The 18,037-nt window shown below is 40.7% G+C and overlaps 1 protein-coding gene across 4 annotated transcripts; it reads right to left on the bottom strand.

Moving 5' to 3' along the window:
• Nucleotides 1-2,085: 2,085 nt before the first annotated feature.
• Nucleotides 2,086-16,011, bottom strand: CHRNA3 (cholinergic receptor nicotinic alpha 3 subunit). 4 transcript variants are annotated; one of them, XM_042476568.1, is made up of 6 exons: nt 15,897-16,011; nt 12,372-12,511; nt 11,827-11,871; nt 10,364-10,473; nt 5,238-6,261; nt 2,086-4,436 (listed from the first exon to the last, which is right to left on the bottom strand). In XM_042476568.1, exons 1-6 carry the CDS (start codon nt 15,949-15,951, stop codon nt 4,308-4,310), a joined length of 1,503 nt encoding a protein of 500 aa, XP_042332502.1. In that variant the 5' UTR covers nt 15,952-16,011; the 3' UTR covers nt 2,086-4,307. The 4 variants fall into 4 exon arrangements, with proteins under 4 accessions (XP_042332502.1, XP_042332505.1, XP_042332504.1 ...); XM_042476571.1 differs by lacking the exon at nt 15,897-16,011 and adding an exon at nt 15,569-15,607; XM_042476570.1 differs by lacking the exon at nt 15,897-16,011 and adding an exon at nt 15,500-15,563.
• Nucleotides 16,012-18,037: the final 2,026 nt, after the last annotated feature.

The raw sequence follows: 18,037 nt of genomic DNA, 5'->3' as shown, positions 1-18,037 counted from the left end.
TTTGCCATTTTGTATAAGAGACACCATTTTACTACACCATTGCATTTAATGGGACTTGAGCATCCGTGGATTTTGGTATCCACAAGGGGTCCTGGAACCAAACACTAGCGAATACCAAAGGTCTGCTGTACAACTCTGCCCTAAGGCAACACAATGTTCTGAGAAGCAAAATGAAATTGTATTGTGGCAGACTTCTAATAGGAAATATCCTGTACATATAGTATATGATTCTGGTTCAGAAAAAAATGAGCTTGTGATCTGTAAATTCCTGGACTCTAGTTCAACAAAAGGCTCTGATTTTCTTCATTACAGCAACATCTGTATGAGGCCTGGGAGAATTTGAAGATAGATGCTTTCATCTTCCATCAATAAAGGCCCTTAGTTATAGATTGAGAAATATTGAGCTAACACATTATATTTTCCCTCTCAAACCTTATTTTTTGGAATAGAGATAATGACAGATCATGTATAATTGGTATCTGACAGCAATTTCTGTGACTGTGAGACACTTTTATTACAGATGTTGGTACTGACTCTGATACATTGGTTCACACTTTAGTTTCCAGTGTGCATGAATGCTCTCTGCAGCTTATTTGGAGAAAAGCAACTGCTGTAATACAGGCCTTAAGTTAGCTTACTGACAAAAAGCAAATCCTGAACTGTCGAATGTCTCCAAACCTTTGACCACTATGGCAAAGTAATATATTATGTTAATCTTATTGAAATGCACTTTAAAGATATGGTACATATTCTTTCGTCAGGTATGGTAGTAATTAAAAATGCATGTTTGTAGTTGATAAAGGATAGCATTTGTGGTCATTGATGGTTTTTCTTGTGGGGAGATCAACATTTTTAAAATATCTGGGAAAATCCAGTTTTAACTTAAAGGTTTTTAAAAAACATTTTCAAGTTTACCGATGATGCCAGTGCACTTTAGGGGTTATTAATCATCTTTGTTATTCATAGTAATAAACCAAAACTTGAATTTGATATTTGTCTTTTATTTGTAAAATCTTTTGAAAAGTCTTATCTTTCTGCACACTTTATAGATGTATAATGCATTTTTAACAAAGCAGTGAGCCAACTGGATCAATTGAATATTTCTATTTTATTGTACTGGTTATCTTTCTACACATTTGGCACCTTTTCGTCTGTCAATAATAGTGAATTTACTTTTGCAGTATGAAATGCATTTTGTCCTTAGTGAGAGGGAGATTCTGTTTTCCTTCTTTATTTTGTTCACCATCTTAGAGATGGAAAACTCAGAGCTGCATCCAGCTTTTATATCTGACTGTATAATGCATTTATGTCATACTCGTTTTGTTTCTGTTTGCTAAGCTGTCCCTGATATTTCCAGACTTATTATTTGCCTCTTGACCGCTGCAATGCACCAAGTTGGAGAATAGTTCAGCAGAGTTTTGGAAGTATCCATCTCCCCATCACCAACTTTAACTTCCTTCTAATTCCTTCTCAAACTTACCTCCTCCTTGAAGCCTTTGGGAAAACTACATAGTCAACATTTCTAACTGGAAGTAAGCCCAAGTAGATAGAAATGAATGCATACTGAATTCCTGTTTATCCTCACTTTCTCCTCTACTACTACCTCTCATTTTGTCTACTCTGGGTTGCAGGTTTTCTGCAAGCTCTTAAGAGTTGGGCTTTGCTGTCACCCATAATGCAGTTATTCATACTCTTTGTATCAGTAGTCAAAATGATCTACATGAGAGCTGGTGAAAGTTAGATCTCATTTCTTTTAACTACTTTTAATTTCAGTGTCTGCAACTGCTAGCTATCCTAGTGATTTTTAATTCATCCTCATGCCGTGCCCCTCAGGGTTTGTTTAACCCAAGTGTTATTTGACATAGTTTTTGGTGGGGTTTTTTTGGGCTATGTGGCCATGTTCTAGAAGAGTTTATTCCTGACGTTTCGCCAGCATCTTCAGAGAAAAATGACGTCCACAAATGCTGGCGAAACGTCAGGAATAGACTCTTCTAGAACATGGCCACATAGCCCAAAAAACCCCACCAAAAAACTATGGATGCTGGCCATGAAAGCCTTCGACTTCACATGTTATTTGACAGTTTTTGTCACATTCAGGCTCAAGAAAATGCACAGACATTAACAACAACAAATTGGTTTATTTTCTGTATGAAGTATACTATAGTTAAGAATTCTGGATAAATAATACAGTAGTTGACAATTTTGAACAAACCTCTCCAAAACTGGTTGCATTGTTTTCTCATTTTTACTTAATCGTATTTCCCCCCCGAAAGGCAGAACGCTGCTGTCTACACTTGGGAGGAAAGTCTGGATGGACTCCACGTCTCTTACCTGCCCTGGAGAACCTGGCACCTGTTTTCCTCACAGCAGTTGTGTCTCTATGGATCCTGCCACTGCCTTTCTTTCATCAGATCCCATCACCACTGCTTCCAGAACCAAAACAGATGGCTGACTGGCAGGCAATGTCCATTTGCCGATGTCCAGGCCAGTTCCCCGCTCAGAATTATATTTACAGAAAGGTTTTTCTGGCAGCAATAGCCAAGGAGGGGAAAAAATATTTGTAACCATCGTTTCGGGAAGGGAACTGGCCCAGATATCGGTAAATGGTAGCACCTTCCAGGCAGTGATCTGTCTTGCATCTTCCTCCCCTCTATCCATGTTGGATCCCTTGTTTTACATACAGGAAACATTGACATTTCCTGGAAACCTTGGAGAAAAATGAGTTTTTAAATTCAATTTATTCAGAATTTGGTGCTGATAGGGCAATGCATCATGTGTCCTGTAGGCAAGCACTTAGTCTCCGGTGCTGAAATGTGTCACTCAATTGGCAAGATTTTGAACTTCTTAAAAAACAATATATTAGAATGCCTCTCCTTTAGCTGAATACTGCAAAACAGCACGTATTCCTAGAGGACTTAGGATACAAAAAAGTCCAGGCTTATTTGCAAATGATACTGATTTTAAGACTAAATGGGCAACTATTCTTAACAAGTGTTCCTTAGATTTAATGTTACTCTTGGCGGAAAGACTCAACACAGAATTAGATAATACTAAACTTAAGATTGAGAAATATGTCACTCCCCATATTTATTGAAATGCTGTAGTTAAAATGTATGTATACGTCTTCCATTTCATTGGGATCCTTCCTCACCTCTGATCCATAGGATTGGGCTGACAAGCAGATAACAGTGGCAAGATGGGATTTTTAAACCAAACCTGCAAATTCACCACCTGTTTTGTTTTGGTTTTTTTCAGTAACAAAATTACTAAATAAATAATTGGCGTGTTTGTTCCTTGTGTTCTTTCTATAGAGTGCAGTTGAATGTGATGGTCATGGACCATTGCTGGTCTGTGAGATGCTGGTTATTGATCCACGGTGAGTTTCCAGGGAAGTAAAACAGTTGTAGCCGTTGTGCACAAATATTGTGTTGGGCCCTGACACATTGGAGGAAAGGCAACCAGTTCCCCACAAGAGATTACTTAAGAAGCACTGCTTTGCAGCATTCCTGTATTAGCAAAACTTGGTGAGAAATACTCCAAGGAAGTCAATAATCCAGCATATCAAAAGACCTACTTTTCTACAGGCCGTAGTAGTGACTTGGGGGAGAATACCTTGTGATTCCACATATTCTGGTTGACGTTGTTAAAACTGCCCTGAAATGTGGAAATGATCAAACTTTGCCTTGTACGCTAGCAAGTGCAAACCCATCTGCATCATCTGCTACCATATACCAGCTTCTGGAAACTTAACTCTGTCTGCTACAGTTCAGGTCTATGGTGGCTGGAAAGCCTTTCAAGTGTCTACTTGACCAACTCCTACCTACCTTAATAACTCTTTTGTATATTTTTCTAAACTATGGACAGTGTAGTGACATATAACAAGATCCTAATATTATGATATTGGAATTGCTGGCACAGCTTTGTTTTGCTGTAATACGACAACATCTGTGTTTGGGTTGGCACGATAGACGAAAATGTAAATTTGTACTAGTCTGAGGCTTAGTAACAGCCACTCATTACAAATCTTTTAAACACACCAACTATTATACTTAGTTCTAGAAAGTAAGTGAAAAAACTCTTGCAGTCTTCCTAAAAAGGTTAACTTCTTCAGTCGTGTACAATATACTTTGGAATAATGTGTGTAACACTGTCAGCTGGGTTCACGTTCATGTACCTAGCCTATTCAGTCCTCAGGTACCCTTATTTCATTATACAAAGACACAGAAATAAGTACTTTAACATAAAGAGAGAACGTACACAGTGTTTGAACAGCAAACGACAAATTGCATTTTACAGGGTATCACTGTTTACACTTCGTCGCCAATCATCAACGGTTGCAAAAATAATCCTGCTGTCCCCAGAATGCACACCAGAATAAATACCCAAAGGAAAATACGGTCAATTACCATGGCCACGTATTTCCAGTCATCTTGAGTCTGGAAAACAAAAGTAGACATTTATATCAGTTCAGGTGTAACTGGATTTTATAAGCCTGCCATAGAGGAAAGAAAAACTTTAAGCAATTCATATTGCCTATAGCATAACACAGTTTGTCAGTTGTGTGATGGCTTTTGCTGAAGGGACAGATTGTTCAGTATGTGAAAAGTGTTTCTTGTTATACTTGGATAAATAATCCATATATCAGGTTTACTGAGAATTTGTGCAGTTGCAACAGACTGAATGTAATCCACATTTTGTACACCTAAAAACAGTGTTAACAGCTATGCTTAGTAGCGTACTGTCTAAGGATGAAGTTAAACTTTCCCACTAACTGCTCTTATGATTCCAGAAACCTATAAGCGGCAGTCTCTGTTCCCTGGTACTCAAAGCAGCACATTAATAAGCCAGCAATTTAAATTGTTCAGAAAATACTAACTTATACCCATCAAAACCAATGGGGCTGCAATTAAATGGCTGATAGGTTTCACAGGGACAGTCCTAAGTGAGTCTAAATCTGGATCTGTACCTTTGAAGGCAAAAACAGGCTAATCACAGCTAAATATTTCTTTAATGAGATGGGAATTGAGTGGCTCCCCAGATTGTGATGGACTAGAACTCCCAGCATTGTCACTATTGGCAATACTGGCTGGAGCTGCTAGAATTGATATCTGAAGGGATGCATGAATCTCAGGCCTGTGCTATAGTTTCTGGTACTGACCTTCTATAATTGTGTGCCTTCAAGCCACTTCTGACATGGCAATCCTAAGATGCCCATAACTCATAAATCATGTCCGTACCTCTTTTGCTTCGTTCTGCAACTTCATGTTTTCCGCAATGTACTTGACGCTCTCGATCGCATCTCTCATTTCTGGCGATATCACCGAAGTGGAAAGCAGAGCATCCATTGATTCTGAACTGGAGCTCTGGGTCAGGTTGCTGTTCAACTTGACATATTTAATATGTTGATGCTGGCAACAGTCGCATGTCAAATCTTGACACAGGACGCCATCTTTACCGCAACTGGATTCAGAGGCACTGAGGCAGTTCAAGTGGGAGAGCTCGGTATTGTAAGGCGACTTGGGCTTCTGACTCTCCTCCTCCTCTTCTTCATCATCGCTAGTAGGCCTGGTCATAAACATGACCCTAGGGAGAAAGTTTAGGAAAACAGCTTTGACCCACTGGGGCATGGTGTGCGTCCTGGGAGTCCTGTAGTGCACATTAAGCACGAAGACAGTGATGACAATGGAAAGAGTGACAAAGATCATGGTAAAGAGGAGATATTCCCCAATCAATGGGATCACCAAGGAAGTCGAAGGAATGGTCTCGGTGATCACCAGGAGGAAAACGGTTAAGGATAAAAGGACCGAGATGCATAGCGTCACTTTCTCGCCACAATCTGAAGGTAGGTAAAACACCAGCACAGTTAAAAAAGAGATCAGGAGGCAGGGGATAATCATATTGATAGTATAAAACAAGGGCAGCCGCCTGATATAAAGGGAATAGGTGATATCGGGATAGACTGCTTCGCAGCAGTTGTACTTGATGTCGTGTTTATAGCCAGGGGCTTTAATGATGGCCCATTCGCCACTTTCCCAGTAGTCCTTGAGGTTCATCGTGGACCCAACTAGGACTAAGTCGATCTCCGCTTTGTCATAGGACCAGGATCCAAACTTCATGGTGCAGTTCTGGTAATCAAACGGGAAGTAGGTCACATCGATTTTGCATGAACTTTTAAATATAGCGGGTGGCATCCAGGTGACATTTCCGGTATAATTCAGCAAGGCCTTGGTTTTGTCGTCCACCTGGAAATCCCCGACAGCACTGTCGAAACAACAACAACACCCCAAAGTTCATCACGCTGTTTCAAATAATTCTGGTAAACTCACAAGAGATCTAAAGGTAAGTGTGTAGAAGTCTATTTTACAGGTCTGTTGCAATGGTTACTGAGAATCCTATATAGACACTTAGGGAAAGCCCCTCAAAATCAGAACATGGGCTGGAATCCTAGATTGCATTGGTGGAGCAGAGTTATACTCCCTCTTTGTACTCTATGTACTGATTTTCTGCTGAGGCACCTCCTCATGGCCCCTTTTTTACTTATTTATTTTATGTGCTGCCTTTCTCCGAGAGTGGGACCCAAGGCAGATTGGCTAAAAACGTAATAAAAATTTAAAACTAATGAACATCATCTCAGTAAAACAATATGAAATTACATTAAACATGACAAAGGGTCACAAACATAAAGAGAACACAGAACTCATATAAAAGCTGCCTTGGGGTTGTCCGAATGGGTCAGATGGCTTGGGTTCCCTCCAGCCTCACATCATCTAGGGCAGACAACATAGGTTGAAACCCCTTTGGCCGAAATAGAGTATCTGGTTTGATCCTTGGGTAAAGAGCTCTTACTCCAGTGTTAAATAGCCCTGGTTTTCTGCAGAGTTTCTGAGATATTCTGCTGCAAAACCAGGCTGTCCAGACAGTACCCCTGCACTCCTTACCTTTCCAGTACATGATGCATTTGAGAAGCCCTCCAGTTGCCCCATCTGATGCAGAAAGGTGGTGCCTGGCCACATGGATGCAGCAAAGTACCCCATTTCCACATTGGAGGGGACAACTGAGGACTTCTCAGATGGATCGTCCGCTAGAAAGGTAAGGAGTGGTGTGCTGGTCGTGGCTTGCTGCAGGGATGGATGGGTGAACACCCATCCATCCCCACACCAATGCAGGGACTAATGGGTGAGCACCAGGTGGGCCAGGATAGCATAGGCTCATCCCATGTAAATGCCCAGGCCCCTTGACAATTACATATTACATATTAAAAGCCTGCTTGAACAAAAAAACATCTTTACCTGTCTGTGAAAGGAAAGTAGGGAGAGGGCCAGCCTAACCTCCTGTGGAAGGGAGTTCCAGAGGATAGGAGCAGCCACCAAAAAGGCTCTCTCTCATGTCCTCACCAAGCGAGCCCATGATGGTGATAGCACTAAGAGAAAACCTTCCCCTGTAGATCACAGGACGTTTGCAAGTTTGTATGGGGAGATAGGGTCTTTTAGTGGCCAGGTAGGATGGTAAGGTGGCCAAGCAATGGCTTTGTATCAACACTCAGCTGCAGGATTTTGGTGTCAAAGATCTTCCAATAGCTGGAGGTACTTGAACATTTGGTTTATTCTGCATATGGTTATCAAAATTCACTTTTCCTGGTACATTGACCTTGTTTTGTTTTCTTTTGAAAAGGGAGGCACTGAAAACCAGCCAACACTAATGTGCAGGTGTGCACAATCACAAACATTCTTCCTAGGGATGTCCATCAGCAAAAAAGGCTCAGGCCTCCTTTGAAAAGCCAGAAGCACGCCTGTTTCTTCCTACATCTGGTTACTGATACATGAGTTCCTAACTGGCCGCCCCTTCACTGTCCACTCAATGGCCATGGTGTGCATGTATGGGTGTCCCAGGAGCAGATCAGTAAGCAACAAGTGTTTGGTGGCAGAGGATTGTCACTGCGGACAGAGGTACTCTATATCTTCCTCCCCGACGACCATTGAAAAATCATACTTGGGTTAATTTGACATTATGTCTGCATATTGCACCAATATGGGCTGTCCTTGCTCATAACTCTTGAAAATTAGAACATGGGAGGGCCAGATGGGATTAGAAGGTCAGCAAGGACATCTCTCTGCACCATAGTCCTTTGCAGATTTGCCAGATGCAACCGTGTTCCCAGGCTATAAATAAAAACATTTATCTGGACAGAGGATGCTGAGAGACTGGAGCTGGGTGAATGGCATTTCCCAGCAACTGTAGTTCTGTTAACCCCTCTCCTTGAATTTATCTTTCCCAACACAATTGTGTGTGTGTGTTTATTTTGTGTGTACTTGAGAACTGCCACCTGTATCAGCTGCATGAAGCAAAATGTTTCCTGCTGCTATGCTCCCCCCGCCCGCAAAAAAGGACTCTTGTTTCCAAAACAACAATGGCAAATGCATGCATTATCTGCCAAATTAAGCTGATTTACACTTGTAATTTTAGCCTTTTTGCCGATGGATATCCCTAGGAATATGTTTGTGATTGCGCACGCCTGCAAATTAATGTTGGCAGGTTTTCAGTGCCTCCGTTTGCAAAAGAAAACAAAACAAGGTCCATATGCCGGAAAAAGAGAATTTTGATAATCCTATACAGAAAAAAAAAATCAAATGCTCAAGCACTTCTAGCTATTGGAAGATCTTTGGTAATACTTATACAGCATACAAAATTAGCCTGCCATAAGCTAACCAATTATGAGTAAAATGGATGTGTCAAATAGATGCCAATTGATTTAGGATATGTGCAAAATAATAATTTGGCGCCACTGCACACACCACTGCAGACCCTCATAACTAAATCTGGAATCAGTCCAGATAGTAAGGGTTGGAGTAGTAATTCTTAAAACAATTAATTCTGGTGTCCTGCAAGAAGTAGACAAAGGCTTTTGATAACCTGAAATACTGGCTCACAGTGTTTGCTTGTCATCTCTGCAAGATTCATGGCTAGGGTCTGTTTTGGCTTCCTTCCATCCAGCCATTGCTTTCCTTTTTTACTCCAAGTATAATCTGGCTCTTTCAGGCAAGACTTACAAATGCCAAAATGCAACCTTTGGGGGGTGATGGAGGTGTGCATTGGGACCAAACCAGATGCAGCTTCAGCTCCATATATGAGATTCATATGCATGGCTTTTCAATTTTAACTAGCTGATAGGAGAAGGACTGAGACCATGGAGAGAAATTTACTTACTAACCTCTTACTAACCTTTTTTACATTGCACAGTTACAGCAATATGAGATCACTTTAACTGACTGGAATGTACAGTTTGGTAGGCACTAAAACAGTCTGGGAGAAATGTCTGCAAACTACGAATCCTGGGATTCTGCAGGATGCAACTATAGCAGTTAAAGTGCTGTCAAAGTGCAATGATAATTTTGTGTGATCTTCACAAAAATCATGCCTCTGCCAACAGCTATTAGCCCTAGGAAGGAAGCTTCCTTTGGCACTAATCTCAAAACATATAACTGGAAGGATGGGTTTTGCACTGGCACCATAACAAAGCTAAAGGGTTAGCCCCTCTCATTGAATGCCCTGTAGTGGTTATTTGCATTTTTGTGTGTGCAATGTGCCTTCAGGTTTGCTCGATTAAATGGCAACACTAAGGTGAATCTATCATGGCCTTTTCTTGGCAAGATTTTTTTGGAGGGGATTTACTAGAGCATTCCTCCAAGGCTGAGAGAGAGTGATTTGCCCAGTGTGTTTCGATGGCTGAGTGACATTTTGAACCCTGGTCTCCCAGATGCCTATCCAAGGGTGCATCTACACTGTAGAAATGGTTCAGTTTGATGTCACTTTAACTGTATGGTTCAATCCTATAGAATCTTGGGATTGGTGGTCTTGTTAGGCTGCAGCACTCTTGGGCAGAGAAGGCTAAGGATCTTGCAAAACTACAAATCCCAGGATTCCATAGCATGAGCTACAACACATAAAGTAGTGCCAAACTGCATTATTTCTACAGTGTAGATGCATCCCCAACACTCAGACTGCTACACCGTGCTGGCTCTCTAAAACTGGGTAAAATATGTACTGTAGATGTGATTAAGATCACATCTAACTTGGCTCTCTTAAAAGTTTGGGAAGCACTGCTCGAGGGAGATGGTGGTTGTGAGAGGAGGCATAACCTCTTCCATGACTTCTCCAAGATCTTATGCATGATGGGAATTGTAGTCCAAGGTCCAACACATCTGCAGGACAGAATAGAGACAGGACATTGGGCAAGACAGACCAAAGTTCTAACTCAAAGTTCTCAGTTGGTAAATGGATTTTTATGGTAGATGGAAAAAGATGCATCCTCCTCCTACACCATGCACACTTTAACTAAAACCCAATACAGATCTTGCAATCTTACTTGTTATATAATACAATATCTGGTTTCCAGATCTTTTGTGATGGCACGCGGATGAACTGGACACCTCCGTACTTGTCTGGATTCCACTTCAGCTTGTAATCATTCCAAATCTAACCAAAGAAAGAAGGAGACAAAACCAAGCAGCGTTTAAATCAAACTTTTCCAAGATGGGTCCCTTTTCTTGCTACAGAATTATAGCACTATGAGCCCACTTTATCGGCTATAGCTACCTCCTGTGGAATCCTGGGATCTGTAGTTTGCAGAGGCATTATTGCTCTGTGGCTGAGAAGTCTAAATACCTGTCCCTAAACTAGAAACTCCAAGATCCCATAGGATGCAGCCATGGCAGCCAAGGTGGAATCATCATGCAATAATTGTATAGTATGACAGGACCCTTGGTGCTACACATCTGGAAACTAATCTTTTCAAGCCCACAATCAGGAGCCAGCATGGTATAGTGGTTTGAACACTGGACTATGACTCTGCAGATATGGGTTGAAATCCTGGCTCAGCCATGAGAACACACTGGGTGAACTTGGGCAAGTCACACTCTCTCAGCCTCAAAGGAGGGCAATGGCAAACCCCCTCTGAAGAAACATGCCAAGAAACCCCCATGATAAATTCAACTTGAAGGCACACAACAACAGCAGCTTCTTTATCAGGCGTAAGTGATTCTAACACTATCATTTTCCTTCTTCTGCAACATTTTTTCTCCATCTTTTCCTTATGAACCAAATAGAGGGCTTCAAAAGCTATTGCGATTAATTTTGGCACTTTGTGTTTTGGCCTAGTAAACGTAATATCCACACAATGTGCACTTTTGGACCTGAGATATTCGTTTTACGATGAACTTTGCAGTCTTTGTACTGTCATGCAGACAAGACAGACAACCACTAGGTGTCAGAAGGGTATTAAAAATAGGATATGATTCTATTTCTTACAGCTTTATTAACTCTGTTGTTGTTATTTGTTACTCTTTTTTTCTAGCCCCTTGCTTCATATCTGCCCCACTCCCATTTATACATATAAAAATACACATGGATGCACATATATTTTGTACAACCCTCCAACATTTCACAGATGAAAGCCAAAACTGGTTCAAATGTATGTTGGAAATGTCAGTCGGCAGTTGGTTCATGATTTCATGTTTGGTGGCAGCGCTGTCCTAAGCTTAGATTATACTGGAGACAGACACATTGAAATATTGTCATTTAAAGCGGATGGAAGGTATAAGAAAGAATTAAAGCTTTGACTAGGAATTTTGAAATAACCTAAATGGAAAAATACAAATGTTGGGCTAATCTCTGTGAGAATACTGGAAACAAAGAAATATTTTAGGAAATAAGTGTATGAGAAATAAATGTATTTAGGGTGCATGTTGTTTTGGGTGGATGGGGGAAGTCACAGTACTGGAGTATCTTCATTTTGGGATTATACGTATATAATTGCCATATTGTACTTACGTGTCTCAGCCATAAATTGGTTTCCATAATTTGGTTCACTTCATCCTGGGGGCAAGAAACATAACTATGTTTGATACTGTTTTACTATACAGTGGATAGGGAAGAGAAGAAGATAAAAGCCCTCCTACCCAGGAAAACAACCAGGAAAAATGGGTCCTTTTGCTCTCAGATCTGTGGCCTAGGGCTGCTGCCACATTGCAGAATTAACGCAGTTCAATACCGCCCAAATATTAGAAACTTTGGTTTCAAGAATCAAAGCCAACCCTACCATTAAGTAGAGAGAGGCAGATGCTTCAGCAGACGCTTTGAGGTGCCTTGGAATGAACATGACATGTTTTGCTATTTGATTTGTTATCATTGCAATTTTGCTGCAAATGCCCGCCATGTCAACATAACTGGAGTGGCATTGGATGCTATGCCCCTCGACGTGCTTCAGGCAGCAAAACTCCTTGGGTTTCTCCTGTTGGGAATGATGTAGCAGCGATCCAATTCAAATTGATATTTCAGGAACCGAACAATAACAAGGTGGCCTCGGATCTACTCACCACCTTGACCAGTTGTGAGAGGGAGACCTCGAACCAGATCATGACTGGGTCGGATACATTCGCCACGGGCCGGATGATGTTGTTGTAATTGGCAAACAATTCATTATAGAGCCGGTGCTCAGCTTCAGAACAGTTGCAAACTTTAAAACAAAAGAAAAGCAAGGTGAGAATTCAAAGATATAGCCATGTTAGTCTGCAGAATCAGTCTGTAGAGAGTTCTTGTAGCCCCATTGAGACTAAGTAAGAGAAAGAAGTTGGCAGCATGAGCTTTCATAGACTTCAGTCTACTTCCTCAGATGTATTTATGTAATGTAATGTAAAGCCCAAATGTATGTAAAGAGCTCGAGTAGCACCTTTGAGACTAACTTAAAGAAATAAGGTGGCAGCAGGAGCTTTCCTAGACTTCAGTCTACTTCCTCAGATAACATTTCGTATACTGTATTCTGTAGTATATTGTAGTATACTGTGGTATATTTACATATAGCTGTGTTAGTCTGGAGAAGTAGTCTGTAGAGAGATTTTGTAGCCCCTTGGAGACTGAGAGAAAGAAGTTGGCAGCATGAGCTTTCATAGACCAAAGTCTACTTCCTCAGATGCATTTATGTAATGTAATATAATGTCCAAATGTGTATAAAGAGCTCTAGTAGCACCTTTGAGACTAACTGAGAGAAATAATTTGGCAGCAGGAGCTTTCATAGACTTCAGTCTACTTTGCATCTGAGAAAGTAGACTGAAGTCTGCAAAACTTCTTTATTTCTGCAAGATGAGAAGATATAGATGAACCTTATCCTGAATTCCAAAATCCAAAATGCTCCAAAATCCAAAAACTTTGTTTCATGGATGGCTGAAAAAGTGGCACCTTTGCTTTCCCAAATGTTGATTAGAGTTTGGGGAAGCTTCATGTCCACAACAATTCCAGTTATCATGGATAATTCAATAACTAGCTATTATGCTTCTGCAGCAGCTGCCTTTGCTCATTGAATTTCTCTGCCCTTCTCTTCTACAGGAGGCAGGCACCAAATTAAAACCAGAGAAAGTAGTTTGGGCCTCATTATTCCATTGGAGAGAGAAAGAGAGGCAGCCAATTTAATTTTTGCTAATGCCCATGTGGCAATGGATGCGACGACGCACCCGATGTGGTGTGGGTTTCAATGATACAATTATATAATTAACATAAGCCAGCAATAAAGCTGTGTGAATCAGGAAGAATGGGGCTGCGTAGTGCGGGTGAGCATTCCCTTTTGTCCTTACTAAATTTAATAATGGAGAATGTAGCAAAAAAACTAGAGTATTTTAAAAAATGAGCCATTGCTACGAAAACACAGAAAGCCAGCAAAAACAACCTCCTTGCATTGCATCGCATTGCAATACACTGCACTAGATAAATTGCCTAAATGTGTCTTTTACAGTGTGTGGTAACCCACAAGCACCGTTTGGAAGTTACTTTTTGGACTACAGTTCCCAGAATCCCCTACCAGTCAAATCAGGAACCATGCTTGTTGGACAGCATGGAAACTACAGTCCAATAACAACAACCACAAATCATAAACAACCCTTAATTTTTCCAAGCTGTATCCTAGACTTTTCAGACCCATTTCATTTAGTCTATGAATATGTTAAACATCTGCATGACATTTCCTCATCTCCGGATTACAAGCTTGTTGTTGACTTTATTTTTTTTAAGTTATTAAAATATGTCAAGAGATAGCGTATCACATTAAAAATAATTATATTGACTGAAGACACTTCATCCATTATGATTAGCTGTGCTAATTTTCATAAACAAAGATCAAATGGGTGATTATTGATTCAAGAAAGCTCTAATATCAAAATTCATCCTAGATACAGTTACTCTCAGCCAGAAAACAATGTTAATTACTCCCCTTCTGCAAAAATAAATGAATACACTGGGGCCACTATTTCCCCCATAATGGCTCCACCGCTAATACTTCTGATTTTCTGTCACTAAAACTATAAACTCTTTCTGAGAAGTATAGATACATGCTGAGATACACAGAAATATGCACACATATATATGCACAGAGAAAGGTTTAATAAGGTAATAATTAGTTGGCTCTGCAAGGTTATATAAATGGAAGAAAAAATATGCCTAAGTCAGTAGTAAATGATCAGTTTAACCAAGAAAGAAAGAAAGTGGTAAGTAGGGCACTCCAAATGTAGCTATAAGTGGACATAATCTACAGAAACCTGGGAGTTGTAGTTTTGTGAAGTGCCAGCACTCTTTGGCAAAGAAGGCTAAAGACTTTGCAAACCTCCTCTGAACAAATCTTGCCAAGAAAACCCTAGGATAGGTTTGTCTTAGGATCACTATCATTCGGAAATGACTGGAAGGTACACAACAATAACAAGAAGTTAGGACAGATAATAGGATTTATCCCTCTGTGTTTCCGGTGAGTCACCTCTCCAAGTGACATGTGTAGCTTTCTTGCACATCTGTGCAAATTTAAGCGTGCCAGAAACCTGTGGATTAATCTTGGTGCAGGTCACTTTCAGAGCAGGTTGCTTGCGTTTCTAGGAACTTATCGCTTTCAGAACCTTAAATATTTTTCTGTTCCTACATCTAACATTTGAGCTCCAGTTTTCACTCTTCTCAAAAACCTGTAGCAGTTTCCTTTCAGCCTCTTGCTATTCTGAGTCATATAATATGAAGGGACACACACACAGAGTTTGATCAGATAAAGTTTCTCTACTTATATAGCTCAATATATTCCTATCTGAAAGAGCAGAAGAAAACAAACATGACCCAAACTGGAATGATCAAAAAAATATATATCATGAATTCTATCTTCAGATGCGTTTCACAAATGCTGGCATTTAACCTTCAAAAATTCAAGGTTTTAAAATATTGCATAAATTCACTTGGAAAAGAAATGGAAGTCATTTTCTTCTTGTTGGCCAAAATAAGGGAAATAGTGTGTAAATTTATATATCAATATTTTAATCATTCGATGACGGCTTTTTTTTTAAAAAAATGAGGAGAAAGCATACTACTTTCCTGGAGTATTAAAATTCTGTCTTGCAGACCTTTACATTTATAGTTCTGGTCTAACCCTTATTGTTGGCTTACTCTCTTTGTGAGTTTACCTCCACCCCCTCATCTATATTACCTTTTCCGTTTCCATCATAAACACCCTGGAGATGCAATTCCAGGTTTAGCAGCGATGAGGTGTACTTACTCCAGCAATGCCTCCGGCCTTTGCCCACACTGCAACATTCAAACATTTAAACATGCACAAATGTTTCCTCACCCGTTTGTGTGAGAAATTACAAGAACCGCTTAGCAAGAGCAGTCTAAATCAGCCGGTTGCTTTAGGAAGGAGAATTTTTCGCGAAAAGGAAAAGAAAAAGCACAACTCCCAAATCAATATGAATCCGAACAGCAGGCAACTAAATCCCTAACCTGAACCAACTTCAAAAAGGAAGATTAGCAAGGAATATTTCCTACCTCGCTTCATAACCTTGCTTTCTTTCCCCTGTGCTCTCCCCAAGCCAGAAGCCACTCACCTTGAAGGAAGAAGACAAATGCAAATACCAGAAGCGGTTTCTCCATCCTTTCCATGATGCTATGAATTTAGCACTCATCCACAGACCGAGGCGAATGAAAGAAATCAGCTGGCAGCGTTGCACAGACTTCTGAAACAGCCTCGGTTTTCTGATGGATGCAGTGTTGACAGCTGAGAGAGTCTGCACCAGGCTTCTACTCTCAGAATCACTACTTTCCTTCCTTCCTTCTGTCCGTCCTTCCTTCTTTTTCTTTCCTTTTTCCTCCCCTTCTCCAGTGACAGCCCTGCCTTTTTTCTGACTGATGAAAATGGTCAGCCAAAGAGGTGTGTGCACTAGCTTCTGCAAGCACAGACGGCTCCTTGGTAATATAGTAAGAGGGGAAAGAAGGAAGAAAAGAAATAAGAAAAGGCCGCCTGCCGATGCGTAAGGGAAGCCAGGGATAATCTGATACAGTTCAGAGTATTTTGCTTTTGCACCCGTAGACAGGATCGGAACCCTTCCGCTCAACTTGGTGCCAAAATCTTGCTCCAATTGTCTTGGCTTAATGAAAACGGAGTCATTAAACTGTACACCAAGGAACAGATCATTGACATGAGAAAGGTACTCAGGTGTGCAGGGGAGTAAAAATGAGGAAAATCTTTTTTTGGAGCAGACTTGTCAATTGGACACTGTTAATGAATTGGCTGAAACAGGTCTTAGGTGTCTATGGGTTTTCTTTTTTATGGGCAAGAACAGAAGTTGAGAAGGGCGAAGGAGAGGAAGCTGGGCTTTGGGTCAGTGCTTAGAACATGGGCCAGTTGCCTTCGGCTTTTCAGACCCGGAAAGCATGGATCGATGGCAATTTTCTCACCGTCTGCCTAATTTTGATTTCCAAATGGCTCCTCCTTTCCCAAAGGCCATTAAAACCAATTGACTTGGAAAGAGGAGGAGGAGGAGGAAGAGGAAAGGGGAAAAAATGAAATGTCATAATTGCAACTTCTCTTGGTGAAGATTGCATGTACTTTTTGCTTTTTTCAAAATGATCTGTTGTTATTTTAATGGGTTTTATGGAAGCCGCTCTAAAAGCCTTCACAGCTGAAGAAGAAGGCAGGGAGGGGGAAGGCTTAAAACAAATGAAAAACTCAGGACTCAGTCTTCTTCTTCTGGTTTCCAAAGAAGAGGAGGATTCCTCCATGTTAAGCTACTTAGACAAGAGAGATCTTTACATATTTTTTCCTGTTACAAAATGTTCTTATTTTTATTTTTGCAGGTTCAGCTGGTACTACCAGAGATGAGGATGCAGAAAATTGTAGGATTATCTTCATTTCTATAATGAGATTTATTATAAAGCTCTTTCCCTAAAAGTAGTTGAGGTGTCTGTGCAATGGGATTGCAAATGGAGGGGGCAAGTTGAAGCCTTGCATCCCATGTTGCTGCCAAAATCACTTCTCATCATGGTGCAAATTTGTTTTCTTTTCTTTTCCCCTTTGGCTAAGAGGAGCTCCCAGCCGAAAAGATCTGGATCGGTGCCACGATGCTGGGAGAATAATTATGCGCCCTCCTCTTTCGTACCATGGCCTTGATTCAAATCCCCAAACCCCACATCTACTTTTAGGAAAAGAAAAGATTTCCTTATGTAGTCATGCGTTCGGTTTGGTTCCACAAGAGAAGAGGAGGGTTGAATTTTGATCTGGATGAAGCTTGGGGGGGACTTCAATCTTGGTGGGAAAGGGCCTGGTTTGTTCTCTGGGGAAGACAGAATATCGTTCCAATTCTTTGCTTGTTTTGCTGGTGTAAATAAAGCAAATATGGCATAAACAGGAGGGTTTCCCACACAATCGACCTGCATCTCTGAGAGTTCGGAGCAGGAGCTTTTGTATTACCAACTTGTCTTTGGAGTTTATCACACAGAGGGCAAATTAGTAAAATCTAGTGCGGAAACAGGATTTTAAAATCCAGGTTTTCTTTGTCAGATGCGTTGGCGTCAAAGAAAAATAATGCGAAAATAATCAAAATGGAAAGCTGCTTTGTTCTTTCGGGATTTAGCGAAAGTAAAAAGGAACTGGTTTTGACGACTTTGCGTTCAGGTTATTTTTGCGTTATTTCTCTTTCACGCAAACGTCGTCTGAAAAACATCCCACAAATGCGGGTTGTTTTCAGTT

Source organism: Sceloporus undulatus, chromosome 6 (genome assembly GCF_019175285.1).
Source record: "Sceloporus undulatus isolate JIND9_A2432 ecotype Alabama chromosome 6, SceUnd_v1.1, whole genome shotgun sequence".
Classification (NCBI taxonomy): domain Eukaryota; kingdom Metazoa; phylum Chordata; class Lepidosauria; order Squamata; family Phrynosomatidae; genus Sceloporus; species Sceloporus undulatus.
This window is presented reverse-complemented; position numbering and strand designations above follow the sequence as displayed.

Coding starts and splice junctions, on each gene's coding strand:
- CHRNA3 (XM_042476568.1), bottom strand. CDS start 15,951: ATGGAAAGGATGGAGAAACCGCTTCTGGTATTTGCATTTGTCTTCTTC. Junction 12,512..15,896: donor ATTTGTCTTCTTCCTTCAAG/GTGAGTGGCTTC, acceptor TTTGTTTTAAAG/TTTGCAACTGTTCTGAAGCT. Junction 4,437..5,237: donor TGCAGAACGAAGCAAAAGAG/GTACGGACATGA, acceptor TTTGTTTTCCAG/ACTCAAGATGACTGGAAATA.